This window comes from Malaclemys terrapin, chromosome 20, assembly GCF_027887155.1.
Source record: "Malaclemys terrapin pileata isolate rMalTer1 chromosome 20, rMalTer1.hap1, whole genome shotgun sequence".
Taxonomy (NCBI): domain Eukaryota; kingdom Metazoa; phylum Chordata; order Testudines; family Emydidae; genus Malaclemys; species Malaclemys terrapin.
The window spans coordinates 17645930-17669062 of NC_071524.1; the positions used below are offsets into that span (position 1 = coordinate 17645930).

The 23133-nt window shown below is 61.7% G+C and overlaps 1 protein-coding gene across 3 annotated transcripts; it reads left to right on the top strand.

Annotated features, from left to right (window-relative positions):
• Positions 1-112: 112 nt before the first annotated feature.
• LOC128826589 (uncharacterized) lies at positions 113-19954 on the top strand. Of its 3 annotated transcripts, none has more exons than XM_054009946.1 (5): positions 113-185; positions 16456-16766; positions 17066-17099; positions 17714-17825; positions 19211-19954. In XM_054009946.1, exons 2-5 carry the CDS (start codon positions 16468-16470, stop codon positions 19513-19515), a joined length of 750 nt encoding a protein of 249 aa, XP_053865921.1. In that variant the 5' UTR covers positions 113-185; positions 16456-16467; the 3' UTR covers positions 19516-19954. The 3 variants fall into 3 exon arrangements, with proteins under 3 accessions (XP_053865921.1, XP_053865920.1, XP_053865918.1); XM_054009945.1 differs by lacking the exon at positions 113-185 and adding an exon at positions 12976-13030; XM_054009943.1 differs by lacking the exon at positions 113-185 and adding an exon at positions 12982-13030 and having other exon boundaries at positions 16508-16766.
• Positions 19955-23133: the final 3179 nt, after the last annotated feature.

Here is a 23133-nt window from a genome sequence, read left to right on the forward strand (position 1 = left end):
GAAATTCCAGCCGGCAGCCGAGGGGTTAATGGGAGGAGAGCAGAAGAAAGGCTGAAAGAAAGTTTTCTATCTGTTAAAGTTACAGGCACTGGGAATGGAGCAGGCGAGGCCAGGGCCAGGCGGGCGCGGGACTGGGCTGCTGAGGGGGGCGGGAGGCTGCTGCCCGCGCCCAGGGCACACCAGGGGTTAGTAAAAATTCAATCTTTTCTATTCTTATTAACATAATAATAGTGTGCAGTGGAGATCAGGGCCCCGTCGCACTGGGCACTGCCCAGACCCTGGCCGAGATCAGGGCCCCGTCGCGCCGGGCGCTGCCCAAACCCTGACCGAGATCAGGGCCCCGTCGCACCGGGCGCTGCCCAGACCCCGGCCGAGATCAGGGCCCCGTCGCACCGGGCGCTGCCCAGACCCCAGCCGAGATCAGGGCCCCGTCGCACCGGGCGCTGCCCAAACCCTGACCGAGATCAGGGCCCCGTCGCACCGGGCGCTGCCCAGACCCTGGCCGAGATCAGGGTCCCATCACGCCGGGCGCTGCCCAGACCCTGACCGAGATCAGGGCCCCGTCGCACCGGGCGCTGCCCAAACCCTGACCGAGATCAGGGCCCCGTCGCACCGGGCGCTGCCCAGACCCTGGCCGAGATCAGGGCCCCATCACGCCGGGCGCTGCCCAGACCCTGACCGAGATCAGGGCCCCGTCGCACCGGGCGCTGCCCAGACCCCGGCCGAGATCAGGGCCCCGTCGCACCGGGCGCTGCCCAGACCCCGGCCGAGATCAGGGCCCCGTTGCGCCGGGCGCTGCCCAAACCCTGACCAAGATCAGGGCCCCGTCGCGCCGGGCGCTGCCCAAACCCTGACCGAGATCAGGGCCCCGTCGCACCGGGCGCTGCCCAAACCCTGACCGAGATCAGGGCCCCGTCACACCGGGCGCTGCCCAGACCCTGGCCGAGATCAGGGCCCCATCGCGCCGGGCGCTGCCCAGACCCTGACCGAGATCAGGGCCCCGTCGCACCGGGCGCTGCCCAAACCCTGACCGAGATCAGGGCCCCGTCGCACCGGGCGCTGCCCAAACCCCGACCGAGATCAGGGCCCCGTCGCACCGGGCGCTGCCCAGACCCCGACCGAGATCAGGGCCCCGTCGCACCGGGCGCTGCCCAGACCCCGGCCGAGATCAGGGCCCCGTCGCGCCGGGCGCTGCCCAGACCCTGACCGAGATCAGGGCCCCGTCGCACCGGGCGCTGCCCAAACCCCGACCGAGATCAGGGCCCCGTCGCACCGGGCACTGCCCAGACCCCGGCCGAGATCAGGGCCCCGTCGCGCCGGGCGCTGCCCAGACCCCGGCCGAGATCAGGGCCCCATCATGCCGGGCACTGCCCAGACCCCAGCCGAGATCAGGGCCCCGTCGCACCGGGCGCTGCCCAGACCCTGGCCGAGATCAGGGCCCCGTCGCGCCGGGCGCTGCCCAGACCCCGGCCGAGATCAGGGCCCCGTCGCGCCGGGCGCTGCCCAGACCCTGGCCGAGATCAGGGCCCCGTCGCGCCGGGCGCTGCCCAAACCCTGACCGAGATCAGGGCCCCGTCGCGCCGGGCGCTGCCCAGACCCTGGCCGAGATCAGGGCCCCGTCGCGCCGGGCGCTGCCCAGACCCCGGCCGAGATCAGGGCCCCGTCGCGCCGGGCGCTGCCCAGACCCTGGCCGAGATCAGGGCCCCGTCGCGCCGGGCGCTGCCCAAACCCTGACCGAGATCAGGGCCCCGTCGCACCGGGCGCCGCCCAGACCCTGGCTGAGATCAGGGCCCCATCATGCCGGGCACTGCCCAGACCCCAGCCGAGATCAGGGCCCCGTTGCGCCGGGCACTGCCCAGACCCCGGCCGAGATCAGGGTCCCGTCGCACCGGGCGCCGCCCAGACCCTGGCCAAGATCAGGGCTCCTCATTCGATTACGCCAGCTTTACCCCAGGCTATCCCCACTGCCTTCCCTGCAGCTATTCCTGATTTACACCCGCTGTGAGCGGCACGCTTCCCTTACACCCACTGCCGCGGGGACTTTCTGTCGGGTTATTTTTGCCCCACCAGGTTCCTGGTTTTGTCCTGTCTTAGAGCCAGAGCCTCGGAGCAGGACTGGCTGTTTCCTTTGCCTCTCCCTGGGCTGGGGCTGGGGTGTCAGAGAGAAGGAAGAAGACAAACACCACGACCAGCCCTGATCTCGGCCGGGGTCTGGGCGGCGCCCGGCCCGACGGGGCCCTGATCTCGGCCGGGGTCTGGGCGGCACCTGGTCCGACTGGGGCTTTGATGTCAGTCGGGGTCTGGGCAGCGCCCGGCCCGACGGGGCCGCAATCTCGGCTGGGGTCTGGGCGGCGCCCGGCCCGATGGGGCCCTGATCTCGGTTGGGGTCTGGGCGGCACCCGGCCTGACGGGGCCCTGATCTCGGTTGGGGTCTGGGCGGCGCCCGGCGCGACGGGGCCCTGATCTTGGCCCGGGGTCTGGGCGGCGCCCGGCCCGACAGGGGCTTTGATGTCAGTCAGGGTCTGGGCGGCGTCTGGCACAACGCGGGCCCTGATGTCAGTCAAGGCTTTTGAGTGCCACAGTAATTCCAATAATAAATCCACAGGCCCAGGCCTGACAAGCTACCCTGCAATAAACAGACCAGCACACAACAGTTCTCCCCCTGAGTAAGAGAACTGCAGGGAAAGACAATCCATCTGATAAGGAACAGGGGCTCTTATCTGGTGTTTGTGTTGGGTCCCACCTACAGCAGGAGCTGAGATCAGAGCCTGGGTGGTTGCCACTGACAGACAGAGTGAGAGCCAGTCTCTGCCCCCACCATAGACACAGGGAGGATCCTTATCCCTCTTTTACAAATGTGGAAACTGAGGCACAGAGCGAGGATATGACTTGCCTGGGCTCACTGGCAGAGTGGGGAGAGAACCCAGGTGTCCTGGCTCCTGGACGGCCTCCCAGCCCAGTACTCCGCCCCAGTAAAGCTGCGGTGGTATTTGCCCAGATTAAGTGCCCAATAAAAGCTGCAATGTTTGTACTGGGGGGCGGGAGCCTTTACAAGCCTGGGGCTTTTGGGTTTAAACATTAACCCCCAGAAGAGCTGCCAGGTGGGATTGTGACCCTGGGGGGCCTCCTCCAGCAGGAGGATTCCCCCCACCCCACCCCCGCCGAGCTGGAAGGGGGAGGGGAGCCACCCCACTTCCACCCTTGGGGGCATGTGGCTCTCCCTTGTGATCATAGCTGGGACTGGGGAGGGGAGCTGGTTGGGGGACCCTAAACGAATCAGGAGACTCCACCCTCTTTGGCCCTAGATCTGAGAGCTGGGTCAGTGGCACTGTCCCCATTTTATAAATTGGGAAACCGAGGCACGGAGATGGGAAGGACCCCACGGTGACCCGGAAATAGACCCAGGAGTCCTGGCTCCCAGCCCCCCTGCTCTAACCCCCTAGACCCCACTCCCTTCCCAGTCAGGAAGAGAACCCAGGAGTCCTGGCCCGCAGCCCCCCCCCCCGCTCTAACCACTAGACCCTGCTCTCTGCCGCAGATCGAGAGGGTGTCCCAGAACCATCCCCTCTGCCTGTCTGCGGGGTTAACACAACAGCGATGAGCGGAAGGCTCCGGATGGCAGCGCCCGCCCGGCTCAGGTTTCCACGCGGGGGCTGCTGTTCATGGAGCACCAGGCTGGGGGCTTTGTCCCTAGGGGTCTGCCGGGCGGATGCGTCATGCCTTAGGCTGGGACAGAGAAGCCACTGGCCAGGCCGCCTGAACCATCCACCACAGAGCTCCCACCCCCGCCCCGCCCCGCCCTGCCCCGCCCCGCCCCGCCTCGCCCCGCCCCGTGCCAGCTGGGGTCATCGGGCTCTGGGGTGCCTGGCGTAGAGGCTGTATCCCATGTGGCTCCAGTACACAGGCACCTGAGATGTCCCCCCAGCCCTGCCGGTGCCCCTCACTCCCAACCCGCAGCCCCTGCCAGCCCAGCCCTGGCCCCCCCCAGCTCTGCCGGTGCCCCTCGCTCCCGACCCACAGCCCCTGCCAGCCCAGCCCCCCCCCCTCCCCCCCAGCTCTGCCGGTGCCCCTCACTCCCAACCCGCAGCCCCTGCCAGCCCAGCCCTGGCCCCCCCCAGCTCCGCCGGTGCCCCTCACTCCCGACCCGCAGCCCCTGCCAGCCCAGCCCTGCCCCCCCCAGCTCTGCCGGTGCCCCTCGCTCCCGACCCGCAGCCCCTGCCAGCCCAGCCCTGCCCCCCCCAGCTCTGCCGGTGCCCCTCGCTCCCGACCCACAGCCCCTGCTAGCCCGGCCCTGTCCCCACAGCTCTGCCGGTGCCCCTCGCTCCCGACCCGCAGCCCCTGCTAGCCCGGCCCTGGGCTCCCCCCAGCTCTGCCGGTGCCCCTCACTCCCGACCCGCAGCCCCTGCTAGCCCAGCCCTGTCCCCACAGCTCTGCCGGTGCCCCTCGCTCCCGACCCGCAGCCCCTGCTAGCCCAGCCCTGCCCCCCCCAGCTCTGCCGGTGCCCCCCACTCCCGACCCGCAGCCCCTGCCAGCCCAGCCCTGCCCCCCCCAGCCCTGCCGGTGCCCCTCACTCCCGACCCGCAGCCCCTGCCAGCCCAGCCCTGGGCTCCTCCCAGCTCTGCCGGTGCCCCTCACTCCTGACCCGCAGCCCCTGCTAGCCCAGCCCCCCCCCCCAGCTCTGCCGGTGCCCCTCACTCCCGACCCGCAGCCCCTGCCAGCCCAGTGCTGGCCCCCCAGCCCTGCCGGTGCCCCTCACTCCCGACCCGCAGCCCCTGCTAGCCCAGCCCTGGCCCCCCCCAGCCCTGCCGGTGCCCCTCACTCCCGACCCGCAGCCCCTGCTAGCCCGGCCCTGGCCCCCCTCAGCCCTGCCAGTGCCCCTCACTCCCGACCCGCAGCCCCTGCTAGCCCAGCCCTGTCCCCACCAGCCCTGTCGGTGCCCCTCACTCCCGACCCGCAGCCCCTGCTAGCCCAGCCCTGGCCCCACCAGCTCTGCCGGTGCCCCTCACTCCCGACCCGCAGCCCCTGCCAGCCCAGCCCTGCCCCCCCCCCAGCTCTGCCAGTGCCCCTCACTCCCGACCCACAGCCGCTGCTAGCCCAGCCCTGCCCCCCCCCAGCTCCGCCGGTGCCCCTCACTCCCGACCCCCAGCCCCTGCTAGCCCAGCCCTGCCCCCCAGCTCTGCCGGTGCCTCTCACTCCCGACCCTCAGGCCCTGCCAGCCCAGCCCTGGCCCCCCCAGCCCTGCCGGTGCCCCTCGCTCCCGACCCGCAGCCCCTGCTACCCAGGGTCAGTCATAGAATCATAGAATATCAGAGTTGGAAGGGACCTCAAGAGGTCATCTCTTTCATGTCTCTATCCTCCCAGCCCGGAAGGCTGGCACAGCTCCGAGGGGTGTTCAGCTGGACCCCTGAGGCAGGCTGACACCCCTGGGGCAGGACACAAAGCAGGGGCTGCTCCAGCAAACCCTGCCCTGCAGGCCCCTCTCCCAGGCAGGGGGGCAGAAATGTGGCCTTGTGGGCGCTGACCCCTCCGAGTGGCTGGGATGGATCCAGGTGCCCGACTCGCCTCCCACAGGGAGTCAATATAGATGGGGAGGGGTGGGAAGGAGCTTAACCCTTCCCCACCTGCTCCTGCCTGTCCCCAGGCGGAGATCTGGGTGTGGAAAGGGTTAATGCAGGTGCTGCCAATTTGGGGACTTTGGGGTGTGGGGGGGAGGTTCCCCGCAAGGACCTGCCAGGAGTGGGGTGTTCTCCCCATCAGGGGACCAAACCTGGCTGCCGCATAGAGGTGTGGATCCTGGATCCGGACCTCTGATCCTCCTGGGGTCAAAGAATCGCCCCCGACTGCAGTGGGGTCAGACCAGATCCTGATCTCAGCTCCCCTGGGTCAATCCAGAGTCGCCCCTGACCGCAGTGGGGTCAGGGCTAGATCCTGATCTCAGCTCCCCTGGGGTCAATCCAGAGTCACCCCTGACTGCAGTGGGGTCGGACCAGATCCTGATCTCAGCTCCCTGGGGCCAATCCAGAGTCATCCCCTGACTGTAGTGGGGGCAGGGCCAGATCATGATCTCAGCTCCCCAGGATGAATCCAGAGTCACCCCTGACCGCAGTGGGGTCGGACCAGATCCTGATCTCAGCTCCCCAGGGTCAATCCAGAGTCACCCCTGACTGTAGTGGGGTCAGGGCCAGATCATGATCTCAGCTCCCTGGGGCCAAGCCAGAGTCACCCCTGACTGCAGTGGGGTCAGGGCTAGATCCTGATCTCAGCCCCCTGGGGTGAATCTGGAGTGACTCTAACTGCAGGACTGAACCCTGGCCCTGCAATCCGCTGTGCATATCCCAGCTGACCTGCAGCCCAGCCCAGTCTCGGCCAAGGGGGCCACTTGGCGGAGCTCAGGGAGTTGATTTCTGGCCAGTTCTTTGGCCGATTCAAAGCCTGGATCTCAAAGAACCCAGCCCAAGGCTGTTCCCTCCCCGGCCGTGCAAAGCCACGGGCTGCAGGAGGAGAAGCTGGACGCGCTGCGCAGCGAAGAGGCCCAGCGATTAGCGCTGTCTGGGGCTGGACTCAGTCTGGTGGGGTGGGGGTCTGTGGGGTATCAAGGGCTGTGTGTGTGTTTGGGGGGGTCGTTCCTGATCCTGCCTGCAGGCTAGGGGGCTCTGCAGGGAAGCAGGAGAGCTCAGCAGTTTACAGCAGCCAGCCCAGCCCAGGGCGTGGGGAGCTGTGCGCACTGGGCTAGGGAGCAGCCTGCTTCGTCTCTCTCTGGTTTGGGGTCCATGTGTGCTGGGAAAGGAGCCCCATGCTGTGGTCTGCCAGCAGGAGCATTTCCTGTGGTTCTGGGCTCTCCCCGTAACACCAGTTATCCCAGCACTGGCCACTGTGCAGCATTGTGTCTCTTCCCTCCCCCGGGACTGGCCACCAGACTCTGAGCTAGGTGGACCCCTGGACTGATGCATTCTGGGGATGCGCATGAACCCTCCCAGCACAGGTAACGCCCCCTGCTGGTGCTCCCTGGTGTCTGCATCACACACCTGCCTCCTCCCCTGATTTTTCCATCATCCCTTCATTATCTACTGAAAGTCTTGCTAATCGCAAAAAGAACAGGAGTACTTGTGGCACCTTATCGCCTAACTCAGCTGCCCTGGGAGGAGGGGGGATCACAAACAAAGGAAACCCACTCCCCATCCCCCGGGGGGCTAAAGGAATTTAATATTGTGGCAAGGGGGGGGGCTGGGAGCCAGGACTCCTGGGTTCTCTCCCCGGCTCTGGGAGGGGAGTGGGGTCTAGTGGTTAGAGTGTGTGCGGGAGGCTGGGAGCCAGGACTCCTGGGTTCTCTCCCGGCTCTGGGAGGAAAGTGAGGACTAGTGGTTAGAGCAGGGGGGCTGGGAGCCAGGACTCCTGGGTTCTCTCCCGGCTCTGGGAGGGAAGTGGGGACTAGTGGTTAGAGCAGGGGGGCTGGGAGCCAGGACTCCTGGGTTCTCTCCCGGCTCTGGGAGGAAAATGGGGACTAGTGGTTAGAGCGGGGGGGCTGGGAGCCAGGACTCCTGGGTTCTCTCCCGGCTCTGGGAGGAAAGTGAGGACTAGTGGTTAGAGCAGGGGGGCTGGGAGCCAGGACTCCTGGGTTCTCTCCCGGCTCTTGGAGGGAAGTGGGGACTAGTGGTTAGAGCAGGGGGGCTGGGAGCCAGGACTCCTGGGTTCTCTCCCGGCTCTGGGAGGAAAGTGGGGACTAGTGGTTAGAGCGGGGGGGCTGGGAGCCAGGACTCCTGGGTTCTCTCCCGGCTCTGGGAGGAAAGTGGGGACTAGTGGTTAGAGCAGGGGGGCTGGGAGCCAGGACTCCTGGGTTCCATTCCCAGCTGAAGCACGTAGAAGTGCCTTGGTGTAACTGAGGATCGAGCGCTGGCTGGGGTCCTCGAGGCACCTGCTGGCAATTCCCTCCCCGTCACTGATCTCCACCTGGCGGGTAGAGCTCCACTAGTGACTGAGGGAAAAGACCAGATCCCCGGCAGGGTAAATGGGCGTCACACCCCTGGAGTCAGCGGGGCCAGATCCCCGGCGGGTGTAAATCAGCACACTTGCACTGGCGTCCAGGCAGCTCCTTGGCTTTCCTCCAGTGGCGGATCTGGCCCGACGGCTCCCCGTGGCCTGGCCCCGTTTGCTGACTGCTGTAAATATTCAGGTCAGAACAGCCGGAGCTGAGCAGATGATGAGGCCAGTTTGGGGATGTGAAACTCCCCCGGTGAGCTGTAACCTCCCCCCTCCCAGAGCCGGGGGAGGGGGGTGTACCCCAGTGCACTGGGGAACCAGAGCTGTGGCTGGTGTAAACACACTCCAGTGGAGCGGCGGCGGATTCACACCAGCCGGGCATCTGGCCCCATTGACTCCAGTGGAGCTAGGGCGGACTGAGACCAGCCAGGGTTTGGCCTTTTCCCTGGGCCAGCTAAGCCAGACAGGGACAAGCCCCTCGACCGCCTTCCCGCTGCCTGGGGGCTCTGCACAGCTCATGACTTTGGCACCAGATGTTCCAGCTGGGCTTGCGTGCGATGCTGCCGGGGCTGGGCCCAGCCAGGGCGGGATTCCCTCTGGAGCTGGGACGCGCCCAGCGGGGGATCACGGTTGCGGCAGCAGGGCCTTGCCGATTACCCCCGGTCCTGGATCTCTCCTGCTTTGACCCGGGTCCAGCCAGCTCTGCATCACAGGGGAGTTCATTGCTTTGTAGCGATAGTGCCCACAAGTGCCCTGGGCAGTAGCGTGGCCTATTGGCCAAGGCCCTAGACAAGGACTCAAAACGTCTAGGTTCTGTTCCCAGCCCAGTACTGACCCTGGGCAAGTTCCTGCCCTGATCTGTGCCTCAGTTTCCCTTCCCACCCTTTGACTGTTTAGACTGGAAACTCTTCAGGGCAGGGACTCTCTCCCACTCTGTGTGCAGCGCCCGGTGCGACGGGGCCCCAATCTCGGCCGGGGTCTGGGCAGCGCCTGGCGCGACGGGGCCCCGATCTCGGCTGGGCTCTGGGCAGTGCCCCGCGCGACGGGGCCGTGATCTCGGCCGGGGTCTGGGCAGCGCCTGGCGTGACGGGGCCCCGATCTCAGCTGGGGTCTTGGCGGCGCCCGGCGCGACGGGGCCATGATCTCGGTCGGGGTCTGGGCAAGCGCCTGGCGCAATGGGGCCCCGATCTTGGCTGGGGTCTGGGCAGCGCCCGGCGCGACGGGGCCCCGATCTCGGCTGGGGTCTGGGCAGCGCCCGGCGCGACGGGGCCCTGATCTCGCCCAGGGTCTGGACAGCGCCCGGCGCGATGGGGCCCCGATCTCGGCCGGGGTCTGGGCAGCGCCCGGCGTGACGGGGCCCTGATCTCAGCTGGGGTCTGGGCAGCGCCCGGTGCGATGGGGCCCCCTGATTTTGGTCGGGATCTATGTGATGCCCGGCCCAATGGGTCCCCAATCCCAGCTGGAGCCTATCGTTGCTACCAGTATAACGAAGCGGGTTTAGATGAACACAGCTGCACCGATTTCGATGGCGGCTGGGCTGCTAGACAACAGTTGGGGATCTGAAAGTGACCCATCAGAGCGAGCGGGTGGCACTGAGCAGAGATGGGTGTAATGAGTTTGCAGAGTCTCGACTCGGTTCTTAGAGGGATGGCCCTCTTCATTGCAAAACCCCTCTTGCTGGCAGACCAAGGAGACCAAGCTCCCGGCTGCCCCCTAGGCGGGGGGTGTGAGCGGGAAGAGGCGTTACAGCCTGGGGCAGTGGGGGCAGTGGATGGAGCTGTGCCGGGTCACGCCGGCCGGGGATCTGGCCCCTGAGAGGTTCATCAGCGGAGGCAGAGGGTGAATGATTCCCCTTGGCTGCTGTCCCTCCCCCCAGCCCTGGGATGGGCTCCTGGCCCCGCTTCTGCGCTAAGCAGCCCTGGGCTGGGTTTGCACTGCAATGGGAGACCTGAGGCACTGGCGCCCAATTCCCCTCTAAGTGATGGGAGCTGGGGGCTCCCCAGGGGTGGTTCCCCCTAACTGCCCACAAGGGTGGCTCCAGAGCAGCTGGTACTGACCCACCAGCCCCAGCCCCTCCCAACCTAATGAAACGTCCACCCCAAATTTGGTTGTGCTCTGCCTTCCCCGTGCAGCCGGAATTGACTCAGCCCCTGTCGCCCTCGCTATGGGTCCGCGAAGGCTGAGATCTTGGCCGGACCCGCTGGTTTGTGTCAGATGGAAAAAAACCCACCAACAGCTCCGCTGCATTCCCCAGCCGTGAGGCTGTTGTCTTAGCAGGAAGGAATTTCCTGCCTCTTGACTTTGGTTATTTAGTTTTTGGTCCTATTAATACGATCGCTATTTGCTTCCCCCAGCCTGTGGCTTTCCAAGTTGTTTTGTTTTGCACTAGGATGACTGCTCGGTCCAGTGTTGCCCTGGGACAGGCGAGAGCTGGGTTCAGCTGCTCGCTCTGGCCAGATGGGGTGAGTCACTCCATGGCCTGCGTCAGTCTCTCCCCCTTGGCCGATCAATCAGCGCAGCTCTACCCGTTTGTCCAGCGAGGCGCTGCGCTCAGGACTCTCCCCAGAGGAGGGAGCGCTCGCTCTTACGCACACGCGTGCTCTGCAGGGACCCCTCTAAGGGATGGGGCGGAGCGGGGGGCTCTATCGCCATGGGGCACATTCGGACTTCGGCCTCTGGTGCTACCAGTTCAGGCGGGTGGGTTTCTGCAATGGAGCGGCTGGATCGTAAGAACTGGGCGGAGACCCTGCAAACTCATTGCTCCCGCCAGAGAGGGGGAATCTCCTCTCTCCTATGGGTCAGGTTCAGAGCCGCACGATCAGCTGGAAGTCACTGTAGTTGAGTGCAGCTGTGGCTCTGCCCCCCCTTATTACAATAGCAGCTGTAGGCTGCAACTGACATCAGGCCTTGTGCGGCAGATAATAACCCTTCCCTCCTCTGTTTAAACTATCAGCTCCGGGGGGGGAGGAATTGTCTCTCACTCTGTCTGTGTGCAGCGCCCAGCGCGACGGGGCCCTGATCTCGGTCTGTGTCTCTGCAGCGCCCGGCGCGACGGGGCCCTGATCTCGGTCTGTGTCTCTGCAGCGCCCGGCGCGACGGGGCCCTGATCTCGGTCTGTGTCTCTGCAGCGCCCGGCGCGACGGGGCCCTGATCTCGGTCTGTGTCTCTGCAGCGCCCGGCGCGACGGGGCCCTGATCTCGGTCTGTGTCTCTGCAGCGCCCGGCGCGACGGGGCCCTGATCTCGGTCTGTGTCTCTGCAGCGCCCTGCGCGACGGGGCCCTGATCTCGGTCTGTGTCTCTGCAGCACCTGGCGTGACGGGGCCCTGATCTCGGTCTGTGTCTCTGCAGCGCCTGGCGCGACGGGGCCCTGATCTCGGTCTGTGTCTCTGCAGCGCCTGGCGCGACGGGGCCCTGATCTCGGTCTGTGTCTCTGCAGCGCCTGGCGCGACGGGGCCCTGATCTCGGTCTGTGTCTCTGCAGCACCTGGCGCAATGGGGCCCTGATCTCGGTCTGTGTCTCTGCAGCGCCCGGCGCGACGGGGCCCTGATCTCAGTCTGTGTCTCTGCAGCGCCTGGCGAGACGGGACCCTGAACTTGGTCTGTGTCTCTGCAGCGCCTGGCGCGACGGGACCCTGATCTCGGTCTGTGTCTCTGCAGCGCCCGGCGCGACGGGACCCTGATCTCAGTGGGGTCTGGGCAGTGCCCAGCCCGAGGGGGCCCTGATCTTGGCTGGGGTCTGGGCAGCGCCTGGCCCGATGGGGCCCTGATCTAGGTCGGGGTCTGGGCAGCGCCCGGTGCGACGGGGCCCTGATCTCGGTCGGGGTCTGGGCAGCATCCAGCCCGACGGGGCCTGATCTCAGTCGGGGTCTAGGCAGCGCCCGGCATGACGGGGCCTGATCTTGGTCAGGGCCTCCAGGTGCTATAATAAGAAAACATATTTGTACCCGTGTCATGCTGCACCTGGCAATCTGGGGAAGTGGGTGTGAAAACCGCAGACGCAGGTTTATCTAAACCTGCAACGCTGGGGAAAGAGGATGTCGGAGAGATTCACTGTAGTTGCACTAACATATTTGCAATGAAATTAACAGCTCGTAAAAAATCAGAGGTTTTTATCTCTGCTGCAGGGTTTTTTCACCTTCCTCTCAAGTGACCAGTACTGGGCATTGCCAGAGATGAGATCCTGAACTGAATGGATTCCTGACGGATCCCCGTCATTCCTAGGTTTCATTTATAATTTGCCAACAATGACCTGGTTTCATGGGAATCCCGGGAGATGTTTTGCATTCCCTCCACCAGTTTTGCAGTAAATAATAACATTTATCATTGGCTTTTTTTTAGCAAACACCTTGAATTTCACAATTTCCTTCCAATAAAGAACAATTTTAGCAGTGACGTAATTTTCACGGAGCAACTGAGCACAGACCTCAGAAGGCAGGACCCTCCGGAGCGCCAGGGCACTGGGTGCAGGGGCTGTGCTGGTCACAGTCTGTCTGGAGGTGACAGCTTCTATCCCTGCGGCCCCCCACCCCGTCGCCTTGGCAGGCCTGCCCGTCGGAGTTCTCCGATTGGTGATGTCATGGCGAGCAGTGCCCAGCCAGGGAGGGGCTGGTTTGGGGGCCTTCTCCCCCCCCACTCCGGCCAGGGGAAATAGCATTTTGTAGTAGCGCTAACAACCCAGGGACTGGCTGCAGCCTCGGGGGGATACAGGCCCTAGCGCCAGATGGGGCCAGATCCCCTGTTGGTGTGAACCAACATCGCTCCAGTTCCCCACTGACTCCAGTGGTGCTGTGACCTATTTACACCGCCTGGAGATCTGGCCCATGAGACCCCCCCAGCCGGGGGGCGGGGGGAGCGGCTGCCTGCGTGAGCAGCGATTGGCAGGCAGGGATGGGATTCCCCAGCAGCGGGCTGCATTAGGGATTAGATTTGGCCTCTGCTCAAGGCTCTTGGCAGCTGGCCCCCCCCCGGGCTCTTTCCTGGCTCGCCGGTCTGATGGATGGTTTGGTCCAGCATGAGCTCCTCCGGAATTCATCGGGGTTACCTCAGGAAATACGGTGAGCGCCCCCTCCCTTCCGCGCCGCCGGCCCAGGGGGTCGGTCCGTCCCCACTCCAGAGAGCTGCCTTGATTCCTGTCGCGATTTTCCTTCCTGTATCAAAAACCTGGAATGAGAAGAAGCATCCAGACCACAGTGAAACTGCCCTGGGATTCCGGGGTTGACTCTGGATTGATCCCCAGGGGGAGCTGAGATCAGAATCTGGCCCTGAGCCCATTGCAGTCAGGGGGTGCAGATCAGGATCTGGTAGTCGCTGCGCTGTGTGAATAGCACCCCAGGAGCAGTGCCAGCCCAGGGACTCTGGAGTTGTTGGTGACAGGCATTAATTAGGCACCATTGTGGGGCCTGGAGCATCTTGCTGCCAGGAAGGAGAATCTCCAACCGAACCCATTAGTGCCCGTGGGTATCCCGGCTAAACGTCACCCCTTGTTTGAATGGCCTGGTACCCTCAGGTCCGGTTCTACCCCCTTCCCCTCAACTGCACCCCGATTCTAACCCCAGGCAGCCCAGCAGGGCCTTCAGCTCCCTTCGTTCAAACACCCCCGGCACCGGGGCTAAGGCGCTGGGCCAAAGCCTGTGGGTTCAAAGGGGGCTTTGGGAGTGGGGCTAGCTGGGGAACCCCCAGGATCCGTTCTCTGGACGTTGGAAAATGGTTGTTCTTTTTCTCAGTGATGACTTTGTGAAAAGACCTGGTGGGGTTTTGAAAACCAAACCCCTAAACCTTTTGAGCTTGAAAACCGCCCTGGAAAAACGAACGTTTTCACAGAATCTGGACCGTTTATATCAAACCTGATTTTTTTACAACAAACCGAAACCTGAATTTTTAACTGAAAACTATTTTTTAACCAAAAGCTTAATTTTTTTTAAACAAAAACCTCTTTTTCCCCAAATCCAAGCACTTTTACTGAATATTTTTTATTTTTCTTTGAAATGTCAATTCACATTGTCCTCGGTAAGAGAAAGCCATTTTTGATCAAAAATATTCGGATGAAGAACATTTTGACCAGCTCTAACTGGTAGGGATCACAGTTGTGGCAAACTTTGCAGGGTAAATTGCTTTTGCCTTTGGAAATCAAAATCAATTCTTAATGAAACCAGGAGCCCGGTGAGTGGGCGAATGAATACATTAGCAGCCCACGGAGCCATTCGCTCCCAACTGGCTCTGTCCCCTGGCGAACCGAGGTGTTCTTTTTTCTACCAATCTCACCTGCCCCCAAAGGGTCACATTTTCTTCCGATGGCCCCAGCAATCCCCACTTGCTTTCCTTGTCCTAGTTGCCCACAGGGATTTAGCATTGTCCCTCTGCTGCCTGTGTCTGTGCGTCCCCCCCGCGGGCCGGGATTAGAACCGCCAACCCTTGATTGAATTCTGATCCCCAAATGGCCAACCGAATTTAATCCGGGGTTTAAATCTGCACTGTGCCCGGCTCTGGGAAGCGGCTGCCCATGACTCCATCCCTGCCGGGCACCGCGGGAGAGTCACTGGGGCGGGTGGCTTTCTGGGGATGCTGTGTCTGGCGCTCTGGAGAAAGCACCGGGTGCAGCTGGATTGCAGATACGCGCAGGCTGCCTCCATGCCAGGCCCCGTGCCACATGCCCCACCATGCCGGCTGAGTTCCGGCACCATCCCCTCACGTTTGCCATCTTTGAGGGGCTGGTTCCAAAACCAAAATGCTGCTAGGAGACCCTGGGTGATTACATACATCCTCTCCTCCCCCCACCCCCGGTCCACCTCTCCCGCTCACCGTTCGACACCCGGGTCACCCTCCAATGCGTGGGGCTCTCTGCCCCCCGCCCGTGAGGCTGGTTCCACCAAGGGCCTGGCCTTCGGAAAGCCGTCGGAACTTGTGGCAGGGTCCCCGAATGCCGCCTGCAGCGCTAAGGCTCCCCCCAGTGACCCCTAACCCTCCCTTCAGCAGACAGGAACGACAGCTCTTTAGTGGGGTGGGACCCAGGCCTGGATCAAAGACCCCCGTCAAGATCCATCGGCCTCCTTCAAACGCTGCTCTGGCACCGAAAGCCTGGACGCTGGCTAGGCAGCGGTTTGTGGGCAGGCCGATCTCAGTGTCCCCTTCTGCTCCACCAGCCGTGCTACAAAATCCCCCCGCGTTTCCCGCGGTGAGTTTTCCCCGCCGTCGGGTCTTGCTCTGGTTACGTAGGAGTCGCCGTCCCTGTGTAGGTACCCACAGGCTGGGACGCAGTCCATAAGCCAAGCAGGTGGTTTCTGGGTGTTTCACAGACCTTGACTCAGCCTCGCTCGGCTCTGAACCCTTTCCAATCTCCCAGCAAGCAACGGGCTCCCCACCACAGATCACACCAGCGCTTGCACTGTAGCTCCCAGCAGGGGCCCCCTGCTGGTCTGTTATTGTAGGGTTGCCCCCTGCCGGTCTGTTATTGTAGGGTTGCTGATGAACACCACGTAGCATATAAATTATATACTGATGTATCATTGGTCCTGAGCACTGGGGATGTTGACGCTGCTTTGTTATTGTAGGACTTTTAAAAAATGTCGTCCCAGCCTCAGGGCTGCTCTAATTCATGCGCTATCCCCCCTATGGGCCCTGGGGGGCAGAGACTAGCCACTCCTCTGATCTGCCCCCTACGCCGGGGTTGGGAGCAGGGTGGGGGCCAGGCCCTTACGCCAGCTCCACTCTGGCCAGGGAGGCTCCTGTGCGGGGTGGGGGGGCTCTCAGGGGGACGATCCTGCACACTGCAGCACAGCGGGGCCTCAGCGTGACAGGCCCTGGGAGTCTCTCCCGGCTCCCTGCAGGTGGGGCTGGCTCTCCCGCTCAGGCTGCGCCGCTGGTGGCCCTGGGTTCACCCCCCGGAGGCTGGTGTGCGGTGAGATGCTGGTGCCAGGGAAGAGCAGTGGAGGGTCTAGTAGTGGGGTACCAGCTGGGGACACAGGTCGATTCCTGGCTCTGCCACACACTCTCTACATGACCTTGGACAAGTCACTGAATCTCTGCCCACGTGGGAAGAGAGTGGGCTCTAGTGGGGGAGCCAGGATACGAGTTCTGTCCCTGACTCTGAGAGGGAGTGGGATCTGCTGGGTTAGAGCAGGAGGGGCTGGGAGCCAGGACTCCTGGGTTCTCTCCCTGGCTCTGGGAGGGGAGTGGGGTCTAGTGGTTAGAGCAGGGGGCTGGGAGCCAGGACTCCTGGGTTCTATCCCTGGCTCTGGGAGGGGAGTGGGGTCTAATGGTTAGTGCAGGGGGGCTGGGAGCCAGGACTCCTGGGTTCTCTCCCCAGCTCTGGGAGGGGAGTGGGGTCTAGTGGTTAGAGCAGGGGGGCTGGGAGTCAGGACTCCTGGGTTCTCTCCCCGGCTCTGGGAGGGGAGTGGGGTCTAGTGGTTAGTGCAGGGGGGTTGGGAGCCAGGACTCCTGGGTTCTTCCCCAGCGTGAGATGGGGCTAATCTCTCCCTCGCAGCTGCCAGGCAGGATGACAGGCAGTTGGGACTTGGCCCCTCTCTGCTTTGCAGGGGGCTTTCTCTTTAAGCAATGGAAGGAGAAGTTCCTTTTCCTCTCCATGGACGGGAGCCTCCTGATCTGCCGTGATGCCCAGTCCCCGGCCGAGCTGGGCATCTCGCTCGGCACCAGCTGCCAGGCCATCCTGGAGGGCAGCGAGATCGGCAACCTGCCCCGCCTGCCCCTGGGCGCCCAGCGGGATAGCTGCTTGGGTCTCAGCCTCAGTGACGGGAAGTTCCTTCTGCTGCTGGCCCCGGACAGCCAGGAGTGCAGGTAAAGCCAGAGCTGCTCCAAGGGAGGGTGGGCCTGGGGCTGGGGGCTGGGCCGTGAGGGTGCGCGGGGAGAGCTGAAATCCACGCAGATGCTGGGGGTGGCGTCGGCGTGCCCCCAGCCTGGCCAGACCAGCTTCGCTGCTGCTCCCTGGGAGAGAGTTCTGCCAATGGCCCAGCGAGACGCAGCTGACCGGGGGAGTGAGCCCTGCTCTCCTGGGTCCTGTGGGGCTGGCGAGGGGTGGCCGGCTTGGTAGGATGTCGGGGCTAATCAGGCTTTTCCTTCTCCCCCCCCCGCTGCAGGCAATGGCTCAACATCCTCCGCAAAGTCAAAGAAGTAAGTGGACTCGAAGTACCAAACACAGGGCCGGGTCCCTGGCTGGCATCCGTCACCGTAGCCAGCGTCCCGCGACGGCAGCTCGCAGCAGCTCAGCTGGGGCCGCTGGGAAAGGAGGCAAAGGCACCAAGGGGCTTTCGGGCCTGGCAGTTTCGCGGTGCCTCGGTTAACTGCCTGAGGAGTGCGGGGAGGGCCAGGGGGCCGCTCAGTCCTTGCAGTTCACCCGCGGCCCATCCACCTCCTCTGCTCCGAGAACAACTCCGGTTTGGAGCTTGGGCTATTCTGGGGCCGAGTCTCAGTCAGAACCAGGTCCTTCTGTGCCGCTCTGGGCTGGGACCAGGTCCCTGTGAATCTCCCTCCCGCCCCATGCAGGGATCGGGGAGCTGATTGTCTCCTCCCGCCCCACGGCTCCAGGGGGACCCGCGGGTGCTCAGCACCTCTTGAGTAATCGGGCCCTCGGGTGAAACCCTGGCAGTCCATGGAAGTTTTGCCCTTGACATCAGCCGGGCCAGGATGTCACCCACGGGTCCCGCCTCTGCCCTGGGTTGATCTGCCCCCTTCGGCTGGTCCATCTCATTGTCCCCACAGTGATGGTGCTTCCTTCCTCTGCACAGAGCTTCTCCCAAGGGCCCCCAGCGAGGTGCATGCTGCACATCGACTCTCCGGCTAGGCAGTGCTGCTGGAAAGAAGCGGGAGGAGGTTCTCCTGGCACACAGAACAGAGAAGGTACTGGGACCCGGTCAGGCGGGGCTCTGGCTTTCTTGGTGCCAGAGACCTACCGTGATAGGCTTGTTCCCAGAGTCCCGTAACTGGCCCTGGGGCACTCCCACCAGGACCATGCCCCAGGTCCTGGAGGCAGGGTCTCCTGCTACAGTCTATTCCCAGGACACTGCCCAGAAGAGATGAGACGCTCGATCAGAGACGGCCCGATGCATGACTGTTCTCTACAGTCTGTCCCCCCAGAGCCTGCCCAAGGTTGTTTGAATGCGCCGGCGAACTGGGCTCCCACCCTCCCCCCAGGGCGGCGATTCCACAGCCTGCCGGATCTCACTGCCAGGCAGTGCCCCCTGACCCTCAGCTTCACCCCGCTGGCTCCTCCGTGGGGTTCACACCCCGCTGATGGCCCTCAATGGCTCTCATGCCCTCCTCCATCGCCGCGCTAGGCTTCCCGGGCAAATTTGCTCCGGGGTTTAGCCCTCATTAACTGGCCTAGGTGGGGGTTCTCTGGGCTGGGTTATGCAGGAGGTCAGACCTGGTGATCACAGTGGTCCCCTCTGGCCACTCCAGTGCAGGTAAAAACAGGAATGGACGTGGGTTCTTGCCACCTCACGAGCTTTGGGGCCTGGTTCTGATCCCACGCAGGCCTTATCTGCACACAAGCTTGTGCCGGTTGACACCTCAATGCAGATGCTCTGATTTTGGCTTAGCTTAGGCCTAATCAATGTAAGGTAAACCCAATTAAGCCTAATGTGCAGGTGCAAAGTGAGAGCCTTTTGCACCAGAGTAATTTCACTGCTGTGTAGACACAATCTGGTGCCAATCAGGAGTTGCTGCATTATTGTTAGTATTACAGTAGGACCTAAAGACTCCAACAGAGGCTTGGTCTACACGTAAAACAGGCTGACCTATCTAACTTGGTCAGGGGGGTGAAAAAATCCCACGCTTGGTTGACATAATTACACGGACCCGGTCCTAGTGTGGACACAGCGAGGTTCCAGAAGAATGCTTCCGTTGCCTTCGCTCCTGTCATGCAGGAACGTGATGTTCCTACACTGACAGAAAACCGCTTCTGCCGGCGCAGGCTGCATCTGCGCTATGGGGTTAGGCCAGATTGTACCGTCAGATCTGGGCCCCACGGCGCTGGGTGCTGCGCAAGCCCAGAGACAGCCTCGCCCAAAGAGCTCACAGTCCCGTCAGACAAAGGAAGGCTCATTCTTCCCAGGGTACCCAGATGGGGAAACCGAGGCACACGGAGACGGGAACGTGACTGGGTCACTAGCAGAGCTGGGAGTGGAACCAGGGTCTCCCGAATCCCCATTCAATGCATTAGAGCTGACACAGAACCGGGCCCAGGGCGACTGACCCTCCTTCTCCCCCCATTTCTGCCCCAGCCACCAGGAACAGCCTGTGCAAGGAGACTTGCTCGCCCCGTTGCCTGCGCCATGGCTCCCAGATGCACGCGGGGGTGAAGGCTGCCTGCCTGCTGATGGGGGGAGCAGCAGCCGGCCCCACCATGGGCTACATGGTGACCTCGGCCACGGCCAGCCGGCCTGGGGAGATGCACCCCCCCGACTTCAAAGAACTGGGCTATCACCCGTCCGCCTGCGATGCTGAGGCCTCCCAGTATGAGACGCTGGATTACGAAGGGCTGGACCAGGACTTCGACGCGCTGGATTTCGGGGGGTTTGCCTTCTAGACACACACAGTCCTCCCCCGCCCAGATTTAAAGGGCTAAACCGAGACTGGGTGGGGGTCTTGCCGCTGGCTTCATTTCCTCAGAAACTAGTCACCTCCCAGCTCAGAGGGGCAGCGCATTACGCAGCCTTACCCTGGTGTCACAGGGGAGGGCAGGTGTGGGTGTGTGCGGGGGTTTAACAGGGGTATTTTCTCTTCTCCCAAGATGGGGATTTGTTTGTTTGTTTGTTGTTTTTTTAATCTCTCCCTCCACCGTGTCCGACTGTCCTCAACACTCAGGTTTCCCGTGTGCCCCTGCTGCCGCGGTGACTCGGGCTTGACTCCTGCCCTTGGTTATGTCCCCTCCCCCCACTAATGTTACCGTGGGGTAACTCATGGCAGGATCGGGCCCCCCGGAGTGTTCATTCTGCCATTTTTTTGCATTAAACTGTAGAAATCTCCTCCAGTCTCCCTGTGGTCTCTGCCCGGTCAGTCTGCCGGGGGAGGAGGGGGGAATGTGGGGGGGGTGAAAACAGCAGCCCTGACACGACCTTCCTAATGAGGAAGCTCTTTACAAGCATGTGCTAATTAATCTTCAGCTCTCTAATGTGGGTGAGCACCCCGATTTTAAAGAGAGGGAAACTGAGGCACGGAAAGTCCCAAGTGATTTAGCAGCCTAAGGCCCTGCCACAATGGAAAGGGTCGTGAAAGCTGCACAGGCCCTTAGTAGTGAGCGTGCTGCTGGAGTGGTATCACGGCGCTGTATAGGGACAGTTATTCCCATATGGGGCATATAAGGCACCGTTCGATGGTATAACTGTGTCCACACTGGGGCTTTTACTGGTGTCACTATCTGGGTAAAAGACACAGTTATACCAGTGCAACCTTCTCCTGTGAGCCCAAGCGTAGACCCCATTTCAGATGGGATGGAGGCACTTAGGAGCCGAGGTCTCCTTGGCTTTCAGTGCTATTGAGACGCTTAAGTCACCGTGGAAAGTTGTACCTGGATTACCCGCACCAGGTCACATGGCAGGTCAGTACAGACCTGGGACTAGAAGCCAGGTTTCCTGGCTGCCAGTCCGGGGCCTTAACAACTAGCCCACACAGCCTGCTGGGGCCCAGCTCCTATTAGCCGGGTGAAATGCATGCTCCTAGCCGATAGAAATCCATGACAGGTCGGCACGAGCTGGCTTCAAACACTACACACGCGGTTTTTTACCAGCCCTGCCGTAGTGGTTCGGAACATGGCTCCATCCGGACTGGGATCCTGCTTCTAGCAGTGGACAAGACATGTTTTTTCAGAGAGACCACTGCTGTTCAAATGTGTACAAATCCAGGGGGACTCAGATAGAGATAGATGGGCGTGTCCGGGGACGGAGGAAGGGACAGACGGATAGATGGGCGTGTCCGGGGACGGAGGAAGGGACGGACGGATAGATGGGCATGTTGGGGATGGAGGAAGGGACGGACGGGTAGAATCTATCCCTGCTTCCCTGCCCACATATAACAAGACTACCTACTCCCCCATACATATCCATTGATGAAGCCATTTAAATCCATTCCCATCTGTCTAATCTTGCATTAATGTGTAGGGACCGCACTCACTAGGTGACCAAACAGCGTCTACACAGGGAAGTGTTACCAGTGATACCAATACAGTTATCCAGGTCTAGCTATACCAATATAAGGGCTTGTGTGAACACTCTTATTCCAGTATCAGAGTAGCTTTTTCATGATTTGGCCTAAACATCTTCCCATGCAACATAAATGAAACCAAAACCAGGCACTCTTCTAATTGAAGAATCATACCGGTTTCAATTCACCATTTGTTACACCTGAAAAGTTCTCCCGTGTAGACTACTATGCTTTAGGAACCAGTTTTGCTGGTTACATTTGGCTCTCTCTCCCGGAAAAACCAGCTCTTGTCCACGGCTAAAGGCAGGATCTCAATCTGGAGGGAGCAGGACCAGTGAGAAGCTGTTGGTGTCCTGTTTGCTGGAATCGCGTCAGGACTAATGGGGGGCGTAGTCCCCAAGGCAGGAGCTGTTTACAAACCAGCCACGCTGCCGCTGACATCACGCTTGTACGGGAGCCAGAAAAGCCCGTCAGCCAGGAAACGAGGACACCGCCCTCCTCTGCGGTAACTCCGGAGTCCTTAGCCCTGCCTTTTGGCTTAGGTCCATGGCTTCTCCTGAGCGAACAACACGAACAAGCAGAGTGCCTCAGAGAAGGCTGAAAGCCCTGGGCAGCAGGGTGTTTGGATTGTGCCCATAGGCCGCATGGTTAGCCAACCTCTCTCTCTGTCACCCTATAGAGGAGTGCCTATTGCCACGAGTGTATGCGTCCGGCTGTGGCCAAACACGTGCGTACATATAGCTAATGCCATAGACACGTATCTGTGCCTCCATTGCTGTATGTTCGCACACCGTCGTTGGGTGCACCCCCATCTATCGACTCTATGGTTCTTCCACACAGCCTATCCCCTCCCTATCAAAAACGCCACTTGCCTCGCAACCTACAATTCCTTCCCCGTCCCAGAGAGTGTCCACTGTGCAGGCCAATAAGCCGTGCCCACCTGCCTTAAGCGTCAAGCACTGAGTGGCAAACTGAGACGCTAGATTTGAATACAGGGAGTTTAGGTGTGTGCAGAGAAAGGGTTTTTCTTGTTCAGAGCTCGCTCTGGTGTGAAGGGGACACTGCATCCCTCGCTCCCTTGAGCGAAAGCTGACAGATTAACCAGACACCAGGCGGGGGAACATTCTCCGTTGTTTTTAGGTCAGAACATACATCGTCAACTGATTTTCAGGTTTTAATCCCCTGATGTTAGTAGTCTTGGGCTAATCCCTCAGGATTACACTGCCGTGAGGGAACGTTGTAAACAAAATGGTGCCCGTTTCACCCTCACATTTTCTGGAGCAAGATCAACAATGAAAAGAGAGAAACCAAGAGAGTGAAGCCGAAAAAAAGAGTTCTGGAGCGAGATTATTCAGGTCACACCTGCTCTGCCGCTGGACTGCTGGGTTACCTTGGGGCAAGTCACAGCACTGTCCCGTGCCTCAGTTTCCCCATCTATAAAATGGGGATAATGCTACTTATCTCGTTTGTGATGTGCTTTGAGATCTACCAAGGAAAACGCTGTAGAAGAGCTAGGTATTATTATTACGGAGGATGCTAGGCTAGTGCGAGATGATCTGGATAATGCTACAGCACTGGGTGGGAGTCAGGACTCCTGGCTTCTGTTCTTGGCTCTGGGAGGGGACTAGGTGCCAGGATTCCTGGATTCTATCCCTTGTGGCTCACCTGACCTGCGCGTTCCTCCTGTGTCCCTGAGAACAACACCCTTTGTAAAGCTCCTGACGCACGAAGGTAGATATTGTTACAACTGCCATCTCTCTGCTGTGCTAGCAAATCTCATTTGTTCTTGTTCCTCACCTTGGGCAGTGACTGGTGGACCCCAGAGACACTGACCTCATCCCAGAACACCCCTTGATTCTGTATACTGAGAGCTGTCTGCCAATGAGCCAAGCAGTGGATAGGTGCTGAGGTTCAGAAGGGAGCATTAGATCATCTAGTCTGACTCCTGTCTAACCCTGGCCAGAGACTTTCCGCCAGGGATTCTTTCATTGAACCCAATCGTTTA

Excerpts from the sequence above, each read along its gene's own strand:
- LOC128826589 (XM_054009943.1), top strand. The coding sequence starts at position 12,988 with ATGAGCTCCTCCGGAATTCATCGGGGTTACCTCAGGAAATACG. Across the intron at positions 17,100-17,713 it reads TCCTCCGCAAAGTCAAAGAA|AGCTTCTCCCAAGGGCCCCC; the intron begins GTAAGTGGACTC and ends TCCTCTGCACAG. Across the intron at positions 17,826-19,210 it reads TGGCACACAGAACAGAGAAG|CCACCAGGAACAGCCTGTGC; the intron begins GTACTGGGACCC and ends TTTCTGCCCCAG.